This window comes from Coenobita brevimanus, chromosome 100, assembly GCF_032717465.1.
Source record: "Coenobita brevimanus isolate Jiangsu-jjx chromosome 100, ASM3271746v2, whole genome shotgun sequence".
Lineage (NCBI taxonomy): Eukaryota > Metazoa > Arthropoda > Malacostraca > Decapoda > Coenobitidae > Coenobita > Coenobita brevimanus.
Window position 1 is genome coordinate 964,153 of NC_137053.1, and position 13,899 is coordinate 978,051.

General features: G+C 41.3%; 1 protein-coding gene across 1 annotated transcript in view; it reads left to right on the plus strand.

Moving 5' to 3' along the window:
- The window catches only part of dysc (whirlin protein dyschronic), a 229,908-nt gene that overhangs the window by 156,192 nt on the left and 59,817 nt on the right, over positions 1-13,899 (plus strand). The window contains exon 4 of the mRNA XM_080284054.1: positions 876-1,040. Coding sequence (XP_080140180.1) covers positions 876-1,040 — 165 coding nt within the window. The remainder of the gene's footprint in view (positions 1-875; positions 1,041-13,899) is intronic.

A 13,899-nucleotide genomic window follows, 5' to 3' on the forward strand; every position in this document is an offset into this window, starting at 1 on the left:
ATCGAGAAGAGAGATAAAATTAATTAAACTTGATCCCCAAAGAGAGCAATACACTCTGGTTGAAAAATTGACCAAACCAACAACTTCCACTCCCTGACGAATGTACTACGTTTTGTTTAAGAAGCACAGTACACTCAAGCAGTTTATTTTCTCACACTGCCTGATTGTTCCTTGAAAGCAGTGCGATGCGACCCTAGTGATATCATTCGGTTCCCTTTTCATCTTACCAAAAACCGTGTAAAGATAATGTAATGTCAGTTGTCTCTTATATTACATTGTTAGAGACTTGTGGAGATGTTTGGCATGTACAGTAGGAATGCTGGACTTCAGGGAACGGACTGTCAAAAAATATGCTAAAAGTCAGACATATATAAAGCAGAAGAAGAGAAAAGAGAAAAAAATCATCAGTCTCCTCTCATTTTATTCATCATCCCATGTGAATCTACACTGCATTTATTTAACAATTCTTCCCCCTTGCTCCCCACTTCATATTCTCAGGTCACGAGCATAAAAAGTTAATCGAGACACTGAACAAACCCCAAGTCTTTTAGTTAGAAGTGAACATTACAATTCTGGTTTTAAAAATGAACAGGGTGGTAAAAAAAAAAAAAAAAATTTGCTTCCACTCACATTTTTCCACGGACAGAATATATATAAGCTTTTAACCGCTTCAGCCCGAGGATGTGGCGCACTTTGCTTCTGTAATAATAATAATAATAATAATAATAATAATAATAATAATAATAATACAGGTCTCATTACCCTATCTTTCCTATTAATACACTAAGAATTATCCTTAAGCTGACACCTTACAATTTTCTCAAGTCGACTGAAATCCAGTCAAAGGCCTAACCCCCCTTGTTCTTCTCCCGCAGTTGCTGAAGTCCGCTGAGGAGGTGACGCTGACGGTGGCCACGACGAGTCAGCTGCCTGCCTCGGTGGTGGTGGCTCAGACCTACTCCTGGGTGACTGCTGACGGCCGCTCCACCAGCCCTCCACCAGAATACAACCCAAGACTCCACCACCACCAGGTCTCCAGGGTGAGTAAGACACACTGATTTGAGGAACTGTGTGACTGAGGTGATTGATGCAGCTTTGTTGTGTGATTGAAAGATGCGATGCTCCTTTATTGCGTGACTGACTAATTTGATGTTCCCTTATTATGTGATTGAGTGATGTGATCCTCCTTTATTTTGTAACTGATTGATTGATGCACCTTTGTTGTTAGAGTGATATGATGCTCCTTTAATACGTGTCGGTAACCCATCCTGTAGTGTGGAATTTAGAGAAGGAGGGAGGAAGCATAAAACAGACACACACAAAAGGCCCCAGAACCCTTGTAGAATGACCACATATACATTATTGACAGTATACACAGGATTAGGTAGCAATCGTGTGGCAAAGTGTGATGAAATTAGGGACTGGACCGCAGAGAATCAAGGGTCACCACCTAAATCAGTAGTGCTAAGGTACTGGGAAGAGGCTGGAAAGTAGGAATTGACGTCTATATATGAAAAGATACAATACGGCAGATACTCAGGTGGCTGCTATACAGGTTCACGTGTTTAATTCTCAATGTCACGTAGAATCAAACACGATAACTCTTGACCCGAAAATAAGATGATGTTTATAGTCGAAGAGTCTATTAAGCAGTTCTTGGTCAACGGTAGGGTATATCTTGGAAGGTAGACACTAACTTCTAAATATTTCAGTTCTGCTATATTCTCCCTCCATCGTCATCAATCACCAGGACGCCCTTCATCATTAAGCTATTTGAGGTCATCCACTGGTCTTCCCCATTTTCCCTGCTTAGGTTGCCATCATTATCATCAGTCATCAAAATCTCAGTTATTAACTTCGTCCTCGTCCTCGTCGTCAGCACCTTCCTGTCCTCTCCATTCTCATCATGCCGTCTTCGTCGTCGTCTTCACCCCCGTCCTCGTCGCTTGTTCCTTCGTTCAATCCCTCATCATCCCTCATCATCGTCATCACCATCCCTCTCTCCGGCTTGATCATCTTCCATTTCTTCCTCAGTCATTGTCTTTTTCATCTCGTCCCTTTTTTCTTCCCCAGTTGTCTTTATCACCTTTCGCGTCTTCCTTAACCATTGTCTTTACTTTAGTCTCTCCCAAAACACCCCTAACTAGCTCGGAAAATTAGCCATCACCCATCAAACGTATAACAGTGAGAGAAGAGACAGTGAAATGTTTGAAGTGTGGGATAGAACAGCGTGGGTAGAAAAGCAAATTTTAATTTCTAGTATGCTGAAGTTGTTAAGATGATTACATAACATCAAATCAGCTTTCATATCATATGCTGTTGTATAATTTTCAAAGGGTGTTCATGTAGAGCCCTTCACATACTTATGAGAGAGAGAGAGAGAGAGAGAGAGAGAGAGAGAGAGAGGAGGGAATGAAAAATATATAAGAAACAAGTGAACGAAAAGGTGAGAAATTTGTGAAGAAACAGGAAGTTGGGGGGAGAGAGAGAGAGAGAGAGAGAGAGAGACAGAGAGAGAGAGAGAGAGAGAGAGAGAGAGAGAGAGAGAGAGAGAGAGAGAGAGAGAGAGAGAGAGACAGACAGACAGAGACAGAGACAGAGGGACAGAGAGAAAGGGGAAACGAGCGAGGGCGAAAGGAAGTGGGAGAGATAAATTTGGAAGGAACGAAACGATAAAGATAGGAGTGATGGAGAGAGAAAGAGAGGGCGACAGGAGAGAGTGATGAGAGAGAGAGAGAGAGAGAGAGAGAGAGAGAGAGAGAGAGAGAGAGAGAGAGAGAGGATGAGAAGTGGGTCAGAGTTACACATGATACATAGACCACACAGCCCATGAGGTCCCGGCGATGTGGTTTGATGTTAATATTAATGGAATAACTTATTTCCTCGACACGAAGGTCAAAAGCACAAGGCCCTCCTCCAACCCTTCATTTTCTTCCGCCATGAGTCGTACAGGAAAACAGGGAGAAGACCTGCTTTTCAGAACTAAAATAAAGGAAGGCAACTCAATAGAAATAGTAGGAATGTAGTACTAGGTAATGAGAGAGAGAGAGAGAGAGAGAATAAAATAGACACAACTGATCAGAAGGAAGGAAAATTAACCCAAAGCACTGTGAGAAAAAAAAGACATTGAAAAAGAAATTCGTAAATAAAAATGAAATGAATGTAGGAAAAAGATTTAGGAAAAAGAACCGTCAAGAAGAAAGTGGAAAAAACTGCGAACAAGACATTTAGTGAGAGAAAATGGAAGAGAAAGCGGTGCGAGAGAGAGAGAGGGAAGGGAAACTAGCAATGGCAGCGGGTAAGTGAGAGAGTGAGAGGGAGTGCGTAAGTTGTTGGATTATTGAGAGAGAGAGAGAGAGAGAGAGAGAGAGAGAGAGAGAGAGAGAGTTGCCTGCCCTGAGGACGCTGAGAAATGCCTGCCATCTGTCCTCTGTAATGGTCGCTCCTTTTAATTGTTCCTCTCCTTTTGTGATCTTTTTGCGTGTTTTGTTTTTAACCCTTTCAGCCAGAGGACGTCTTTTGTCTATTTATCTACTTATTTATCTCTATATCCACTTATTTATCTCTACATTTACTTATGTTTTTTACTGCCAAACTATTATTTTCATTTGGAGACCTGTTTTTGTAAATGAGGAAGGCGGTATCTGACTGCAACTCGTAAAGCGTCTCTCGAGCTGAATGACACCAGCAGGAGACACCGAGAAAAACGAATAAAACAGCACATTAGTCAGAAGAGGCTTGCTATCCATGCTCACCTTGTACCTGCCTAACCTACGATCTACCTGCTTATTTTTCTAACATCGAAAGAGTTAATAAGCTCAGTAGACACCTGTGGCATGATGTATTTTCAAAACCCTTATTTTTCTTTTCAGCAAAAATGAATAAGTTCGTATTTTATTCCACTTTTAAATAAGGACGATTTTCTTCAGCTCACAGAAACTGGAGAGTGAAGGTTCAAAAAATGAATAGGAGAAATTGATTATAAACATGGCCAGTAAACGCTCAAAACCAGCATAAGTATTTAGAGCAAAACTTTAACATTTATTTATATACTGAAGAATATATATTACCATTAACATTAAATACAAAAAGTAAGAATGGATTCGTGCTGGATAGAATTCGTGAAAAAAATATAATGTTGACAGAGGAAAAGGTTGAGGTTAAAAATGAATGTAGAGTAGTAAAGTAAATAGCAGAATATCATGGAGAGAGAGAGAGAGAGAGAGAGAGAGAGAGAGAGAGAGAGAGAGAGAGAGAGAGAGAGAGAGGCAAAAAATCTGGCACTTGGACAGCAAAAAGCTTAAGAAATGAGCTTATTGCGGGTGAAATGTATATTAGGTTTTTCGTGAAGAGGTAAAAAATAAGTCAAAAGTGAGCATGTGTTGGGGATATCTCGCTGGAGGCTGGTGTAATGGTGGTGGTATTAGCGAGGGTTTTAATGACGTGGTGTGGTGGGCCTTTGTATGAGAGAGAGAGAGAGAGAGAGAGAGAGAGAGAGAGTGAGAGAGGGCACACCTTGAAGTATCCCCAAAAAAACTAATGTGATTTATATTTCGTTACAGGCGTCCTCATTTGAAAAATTGAAATGTGTTCGAGAGACAAAATTTGCTGATGATATTTTAGGTTAAAGAAGAAGATTTATACCTTCCCTCGTGCCTAATGTTAATGCATACTTTGAGATGTTTGCGAAAATCTGCTTAAGTAACGCCTCTTACTATCTATAAGCTTTCGAAGATGTGCTTGGGTCTGGTGTAGCTTGAACATTTTATAATTCACCGTTGATAATGTGCTTTGTCTCCCAGCTATATTTAATTTTGTGTTTTGTATGCTTGCATCACTCTATCGCTTGAACTTGCTCGCTTGCTTTACTCTTTAGCTTGAACAACACTACTGTGCTATCACCCTGCGTGTAATATCTAACATTGCCCTCTCCGTCACATAGAGGGATTAAACAAAAGTGCTGCGTGATTAGCAGAACAAATGAAAGTGAAAGATTCAGTCACACCAGTTTTAAAAAAACAGGGATTTTCATGGCCAAGTGACATCATTCTTGTCAAGATAAGAGATGGTGAGTCAGGGCATCGGAGTGGAAACCCGGAGATAAAGAGAAAGACAGAAAACAAGATGAATTCGGAAATTTGCAGGAACTAAGTGGTTTTGGCTAACAGTCTGTGCAGGAAGAAGGGGGGCATTAGTCCTGCAGTGGAATGTATCAGACAGAGGATGCTTATACTGGCAATTGAAATATAAGGATTTTCATTTGTGACATAGGAAATTGCCCTGGAAAGTTTACTAAATAATGACTTACAGTTGTATAAAATACTGTTTATGAGAATGGTCAAAGGTCTACAAGAGAACTTCATTTGCCCGGTCCTTACTCGACTGCATACTAATGCAGAGTGAGACAGAGATGCGAGGCAGGCTACATCTCTTAGTATGCATTAAGAGGGACGACAGAGCAGTTTCACTATTCGCCTCTGTGCAGTAACGCAGATGTGGGGGGATTCCCTAAGGAGCGATTCACTAAGCAGGATTCCAGGTGAGGTCTGCCGATCACAGTTATTAACGATTTTGGTCATGGTAGGTCAGTTTCCGGTGTACAGGTCTGTCGTGCTTTGGAGAACACGTGTACTAGCACGGCCAGGTCGGTAGAGCATGGGTGAAATTTTACGTACCATATTAATTTTACCATGATTTAACCTAGATTTGTGTCTCTTTCCAGTTGATGTCATGTAGCTCAGAGGCAGATAAGATTGTAATGGCTCTACATCCGTTCCAAGTATTTGTTTGTGACTAGCACCCTATTCTAGTGTTACTCTGTTTCTACAACTCAGTATTCAAGATTGAGGGATGGCACTTTTGGGCTAAGTTAGAGTAAAAAGGAAATAATGGCCTTGTCTCGTGTCTCGTGCGCCATTATAACCACCAATTAAGGCTGTCACTGTCTTTATTTGGTGTTATCATATGTTCTACCGTGTCTTTCCACTCATTTAAGCGGTGCGTAATGATGATAATGATTCTCCCCTTTGACCTCATGCGGCAGGACAAGAACCCGTGTAGTAATATTATACCCATCCCTCTAGCATGTCATCAGTTCCCATGCACACCATCAATCACCACCATACATCATAAATCCCTCCACCACATCATCAATCAGGTGAGGGTGGTGTAGGGGAGAGGAGGGGAGAGTGACAGAGAAGGGGAAAAAGAGGGGAATGGATACGATTGAGGGGAGTGTGACAGAGGAAGGGGAGAAACGAGGGGAAAGGGGTGTGATTTGGATGTCAGGATGTGGACGGGAGGTGACACAAAAGTGATAGGTGGTAGTCATTCTAACCAGATTTTTTTGCATAAAGCATGATTGAAGGTGGGTTAGTGGGTTCAGAGAGAGAGAGAGAGAGAGAGTGTGTGTGTGTGTGTGTGTGTGTGTGTGTGTGTGTGTGTGTGTGTGTGTGTGTGTGTATCTGCCTGTCAGTCTGTCTGTGTGCTCCTATCCAAGCCTGTATATACTTGTGCATTTGCTAGCTTTCCTCGGATGCAATTTCCTACGTTGATTGCATTCGGAAAAACTACATGTAACTCCCTTCGATCTCCACGTAAGCTGAAAGAAGTCCCTGTTTTGCCAGTGGTGGGTGGAAAGGTAACGATGTAGTCTGGAAAATAAAGAAAGAGAGAGAAAGAAAGCATTGCAGTACTTATAAACGGTATATTTCTCTCTCTCTCTCTCTCTCTCTCTCTCTCTCCAGTTTCTAAATATTCAGTTATATGAAATTCTGTCACTGATTTTCATTGATCTCTTTTACTCTCAAGCTGTCATGAGAGATAGATAGATAGATAGATAGATAGATAGAGAGAGAGAGAGAGAGAGAGAGAGAGAGAGAGAGAGAGAGAAGGCACCTTGTCACCTGGAGGAAAGGAAAAAAAATGGATGTGAATAAATCTAGTTTTATGGGTGGCGGTGTAAACATGCGAGGCGGAGGGAGGGGGTGAGGGAGGGGGTGTCAAGGTAGGTTATGTGGTGCTCGCCTACTTTGTCACAGAGGGAGAGAGAGAGAGAGAGAGTTGTAGCTGCCTTTTTTCTCCATCCTTACTCCTCCTCTTGGCTCCTGTCCCCCCTGCTTTTCACACAAGCTTTATCTCCCCATTGATCTGTGGGATGTGCCTCTCTCGCTTGGCTGAATTCCTTTTTCTTCTTTACTGTCATTTTGGATTCTAGTTTACCATAGATTTATTTTCTGATTTATTTTCTTTTATTCTGAACTCTCAGCTCGATTTTTTTTTCATGATTTTTTTTAATTGTGTGTTTTTTCCTCGTCATTATCCTGGTGTTTTTTTTCCACTGTTAGCTTCTGTTTGATATGAAAAGTTTAAATGTTTCTCGTCGTGTTGTCATTTTTCTCTACTGTGGTTTTCTCTGTGATTTATTTCGTGTGTTTTTCTGTGCCAATATCTCCAGTGTTTTTTTTCTTGCTTTTATCATTCCCTTTTTGTTATAGGAAGATTTATCATTTGAATTATTTGATAGATTTACTGTTTTTCTTTTCTGTTGGCTGGGTAGTTTTTTCTTTATGGTTTGTCATCTGTTTTTTCTCATTCAGTGATTCGTGTTTTCCTTTTATTTTTTAGTTTCCCTTGTTTGTTAATGCCAGATGTGTTTTTTATGTTTTTTTTTCTATACTCTCAGCTCAGTGTTTTCCTTGAAGTTTATGTCCCTCTGCGCCTTTCCCTCCTTTTTCTTATTTGCTATAGAATGATGTTTTACTTGGTTTAAGAGAGAGAGAGAGAGAGAGAGAGAGAGAGAGAGAGACAGAGACAGACAGACAGACAGACAGACAGACAGAGACAAGTAAACTGAAAAAGAGACAGAGAATGACACGAAGACAGACAGATAGACAGACAGACAAAGTCAAGGGGAGGGAGGTGAGAGGGGACGTAGACTGGAGTGCGTAATATCCAGGATGCTCTGAAATGACACCTCCCCTGTCCTCATCACTTCCTTGTTGCAGCTGCGTTTAATGAGGTCATAACCCTCCAATTAAGGTCGCTTTGGGAAGGTGCTAAGGGATAATTAAGGGGCAGTTTGAGTTTGCATAGAGGATAGTTAAGGGGCAGCTTGAGTTTGCTTAGAGGATAGTTAAGGGGCAGTTTGAGTTTGCTTAGAGGATAGTTAAGGGGCAGTTTGAGATTGCTTAGAGTATAGTCAAGGAGAGTTTGAGGTGAAAATTTGGCCAATTCTGTGGGTCTAAAATTCCAAGTAGGATTGAACGAAAGATTTTTTTTATTTTAACTTTTTTTTTTTACCTTAGTCTTGGTTCATATTATTTAGATTTTATGTTTACTGTTTTCAGATGATTCTTCGCCCAATTGGATAGTTTTTAATTATTTTTATTTATTTATTTATTTATTTATTTATGCTGGAAGGGTTAGATGTACCTCTCATTAACCCCTTCAGTAAGAGGACGTAATTTCTTTCATATTCTTTCTGCTGTCGGAGGAATTTCTAGAGCTTAGGGGTAAACTCTATACTCCCTTCACCTTAACCTGGCCCAGATGTTCGTCCTTTGGCAGCTTATTTCACGTGGATCAGTGGAGGAAAGAGACAATGCTACGGCTCTACATCCTTCCCATAGCACTCCTTCGTGACTAGCATCATATTTTAGGGTTAATCTGTTTACATCGTCCCCATACCACTTCATTGTGATTAGCATCATATTTTGTGTTGCTCAATTCTTAGGCCAAGTTAGAGTAAAAGGAGTATAGAAATGAAATGGCTAGTAAATTCTGTCACTAATCTCTCCAGTTCATAAAATCTCTCCTAATTGAATACGCACACACACACACACACACACACACACACACACACACACACACACACACACACACACACACACACACACACACACACACACACACACACACACACACACACACACACACACACACACACACACACACACACACACACACACACACACACACACAGAAAGGGAGGGAGAGAGGGAGGGGAAGAGAAATGCGGAAGACAAAATTCCTACATATCATTCTGAAAAATCTATTGGACTTGGACGATTTCATCTCCGAGCCTCCAAAACCATCGCTCACTTTCTCACAATTTATCGATATGACGTAGATCACTATTAATCCCTTCAGTCCGATGACAAATGTTCAATTCTGTTCGCTTATTCCAGAAACCTTTATTACGAGCGAGGGCCAGGTTTGTCTTCATTATATAGTTACGAAATACCTTAACTACCAATTTAAGGTGAAGTATAAAGTGACGATAGGAGAAAAATAATTCGTATCTGGGAATATCTTAAGTGTTATGGAGACCAATGTATCGTAAAAAATTAGTTAGGAACATTTACGATATTACCTGCGGCCGTCCCAATTTACCTTAGTTTATTGTAAGTGTTATCGTGACTATTCTTTGTAAAAAAAATTGGTTAGGAACATTTACGATATTACCTGCGGACCTCCCGATTTACCTGAGATTCTTGTGAGGTTGCGAATCCCGGAAACATGTACGTAAAGTTCAATTCACTAAGAGGTTTCTGAAATAATCCTGCGAATTTATATTATCCACATCAGCAGTGTTTACTATTCATGTAATATCGTAAGTAGGTATTGAATTTTGCTGCTTATAGACATGGTAACCTTTTTATTGAATTTTCTAGATTCTGTAGATAAAAAAGAGTTCTTATAAATTTAAAGAAAGTTATTTCGGTGACAGTTTCTCGATGATGCATGGTAGTTTCTCTCTCTCTCTCTCTCCTTTTTCCTACTTCAGCTGGAGAGATAATGAGTGGGGGAGGAGCCTTCCTGTTTCGCTATCCTTGTCTTCAACCATAGAATAGATGCCTCGAAAGGTTCAATATTCTTTTCCAGTTTCCTTTCCTTCCTTCATCTATCTGTTTATTTTCAGACGCCTTTATCCCACTAGGGGTAGCCACAAACAAATCGCCTCCACGTCGCCCAGTCCTCTGTCCTCCTCCTAAACTCACACCCTCCTCTCTCACAATCTATCCACTTCCTCCATTCCTTCGTACTCCATTGTAAATTATATTCTTCCCCTTTAGCTGCTTCAAGGTCACAGAAAGACAGGTCACGAGAGGTCACGCAACACAGGGTTAAGGTCACACAAAGAATGGCGTGTGGAGGGGGACACCTATATAAATATTTCTGACCTACTTTACTCCTTTATTTACTCTCTCTCTCCCTCACGATTATACAAACGGAGACATTAACTTTCATAAGCAGTTACTTCCAGGGCCACATCTCTTCCTTCCAGCGCCCCTCTTCCCAGTTCTCCTTCTTTTACCTTTCCTCCTCCCTTTCTCCCTCCCCCCACTCCTTCTTAGACGGATAGATCGATAGATGGATAGATAGATCAATAGGTGGATAGATAGATATAGTACGTGTGTGTGTGTGTGTGTGTGTGTGTGTGTGTGTGTGTGTGTGTGTGTGTGTTTATGCACGCGCGCGTGCGTGCGTGTGTGTGAAATGACCTTCACTGATATGTAAATAAACGTAACGATTGCGAATGAAAAAATCAGTCCATCGTATAAAACATTTGCAAGATAGAAAAATAATTAAGTTCCCGACTGCAATAGAAAACGGAGGAAGGGTTTCAGTCATCACCCAGGCATGAGAGGGGCATCGGGTGAGCATAAATATTGCTGCTGTGGTTATGAAGAGGCCTTGGTTTTTTTGCATGGTTTGAGGGCAATTGATGAAACTTTATGCGTGATTTGAGAGCCCCGAGGGAAGTTTATGGGGCGTGTGTTTTGGTGGGAGTAATTATGAGAGATCTAAAAACAGGTTGGTAATGGGGGTGCACCAAGTTCAAGTATCGCCATAAAAAGGGAGAAAGTTGACGTCTGGAATGGTATGCACACACACACACACACACACACACACACACACACACACACACACACACACACACACACACACACACACTTTTTTTTTTAGAGTAAATCACTCAATGTATTCATTTTTAATACATTAGTAGCCTTCTCACGACCGCCATAACAGACACTAAATTATTTTACGCCCTTAAGATATCTGTTTTATTGATCATCCAGTCCTTTATTACCCCTTCATGAGCGTAGGAACCGGGGCTAGGCTAATTAGTTCAAATGTTTAGGGTTTGAATCCAGTCTTTCGTCCCTGAGCGGTAGTATATGAGCAGTAAGCAACAGTTACCCCTTATGTAATCTTATGGGCTACATCCATTGGGAGCTCCTTAATCAGCTAGACCACCAGGCGTCCAGTTGGTTATATGGTTACCACCCAACGTAGTAACTGGTTCCTTGGACTATAAGGAACCATTAAGATATTTCAAGCAAAAAAAAAAAAAAAAAGATTTCACCATACACACAAAATCCAAGACAGCCATTGACGCTAGAAATATGGAGCAAGAAATTCCTAATAAGAAACTGGTATACGTATTTCAGGTCCAGAGATTGATGATAATGAAATCTTAAAATAAAATCAAATAAAAGATTGAACTATCGCCACGAACTATGAGCGATCCAGTGCATGATATTTTATGGCCAGTCTGACTTACATGAATTTCCAGGCCCAGAAGTTTTTTGCTCGTGAAATTTTATAACCGAGTAAAATTAAAAAGAAGACTAAAACCAGCCCAGCAAAATGGGCCATGAGAGAGATCCATTGCTTCTGCTTAAGGCATATGGAGAAAGAGAGAGAGAGAGAGAGAGAGAGAGAGAGAGAGAGAGCGTGAGAGAGAGCGTGAAATTTTATAACCATTGCAAAATAAATCATTAAAGTAAACGTGCTATACTTCTTTCACGTCAACTTGGCCCAGATGTTTTTTTTTTAATTATTTCACGTAGCTCAGTGGCAGGAAAATACAATACTACGGCTCTTCATACCGACCATAGCACTTCTTCGTGACTACTATCATATTCTGCTGTTAATCTATTGTTACAGCTCAGGATTCAAGTTTGAGAGATGGAAATTTTAGGCCAAGTTAGAGTAAAAGTTATATATAATGCTTTTACTTAACGCTATAAATTCGTAACCCCTTCCAGCTCAGTTGATGGCCAGCTGTAGTCAGAGTGGAGGGTTGATTTGACTAGTAATCAGGGAGACTCATTCCCAAGTAAGTCTTATCGAACTTCACGCAACCACGAGTGTATTTGAGTTTCAGGAGTGGCCCAATTCCCTCAGATGAAAGCAGAGTGACTAAAGTAAGCCTGGCAAGCCGTAGAGAGGTGGTGGGTGCAGGAGGCGGTGATACGTGGATGCGAATAATAAGAGAGGATGATTGATTTAGTGGGGGACGAGAGTGGAGGGTGGAGGGACACGGGGAAGGGAAGGGGGACTAGAAGGGAGATTTATTTTGCCCTGTGGAGAGCGAGTGTGGAAGATTTGGAGAGGGGAAGAAGAGGGTGCGGTGTGGGTGTGGGTGTGAGTGTGGGTGTGGATGTGTGGATGTACTGCGGCTTCACATCCTTTCCACAGCTCATTTTGGTGACCTAATATTATATTCTGATCTTAAAGTTACTGTTACAACTCAGCATTGAAGTTGGAGAGATGGCAATTTTTAGCCAAGTTTGAGCAAGAGGAGTATAATCGTCTCAGCGAAAGTTAGTAAAATTATTAGCATGTAGAAGAAGAAAATGGAAAAATGCGTGGTAGGATTGAAAGATGATTAAGAAGAAAACGAAGACAAACAGCCGTGAAGAAGAGCCAGAAGTTTGAAATGGCCACACGAGAAGAAAAGACGCCGTAGGATTGAAGAAAAGATTAAGAAGAAAATGAAGAGAAACAGCCGTGAAGAAGAGCCGGAAGATAAAGATAGCCACACACACAAAAAAATATCCTAAGTAGGTTTAATCCATGGAGAAGTATTGAAACAGAGAAGCCCCAAACGTGAGAAGTATCAGAGTTTATCATGCGCCCCCGTAAAGATTCGTGAAAGATGCGCAAACTCTGACCGAAAGAATCTGAAACCGCTCACTTAGAGGAGTATCAGGGGGGAGGGGTATCAGGGGTTGGGGTGTTAGGGGAGGAGTATACGGAGGAATATTGGGAGTATTGGAGAGGAGTATTAGGGGAGATGTATCAGGGGAGGAGGACTGGGGTGTTAAGGGAAGAGTATTGGGAGGAATATTAGGGAGGAGTATTGGAGAGGAATTTTAAGGGAAAGATATCAGGGGAGGAGGATTGGCGTGTTAGGGAAGGAGTATTAGGGGGAGAGGAGGGGTATCAGGGGAGGGGGATCGAGGATATAAGGGAAGGAGTATCAGGGTATAAGGGGATGAAGATTGGGGAGGAGTACTGAGGTGTTGGAGGTGGAGTATCAGGGGTATAAGGGGAGAATCATGGGGAGTGTGGGGGATATAAGGGGAGGAGTATCGGGGTAAGAGTATAGGGGTATAGGGGAAAAGTATTGGAGGAGCAGTACTGAGGTGTAAGGGGTGGAGTATCAGGACATATATAAGGTATAAGGGCAGGAGTATCAGGTATTAGGGAAGGAATATTGAAGTTTGAGGGCCTAGTATCGGGGTATAAACTAAGGAATATCGGGGTATAAGGAGGAGTATCAGAGTATAAGGGTATATAAGGGCAAGGAATAAGAGGAATATTAGGACACGGAGAAATAGAAGAGGGAGAAATATCAGAGAGCAGAAGGGAGGATTTGGGCAGGGAAGAAGTATCAGGAAGCAGAAGGAGGAGGATGAGGGGGAGGAATATCAGGGAGCCGAGGGAGAAGTATAAGAAGAGGGAGATTCTATGGAGCAGAGATACATAGAGTTACATAGATCTACAGACCACACAGACTTCATAGTATTTTCTGTGTGACTCTGCCATTAAAGAAAACAGAATTTGATATTACGAAATTAATAAATAAAGAGTTAAAAGAATAGC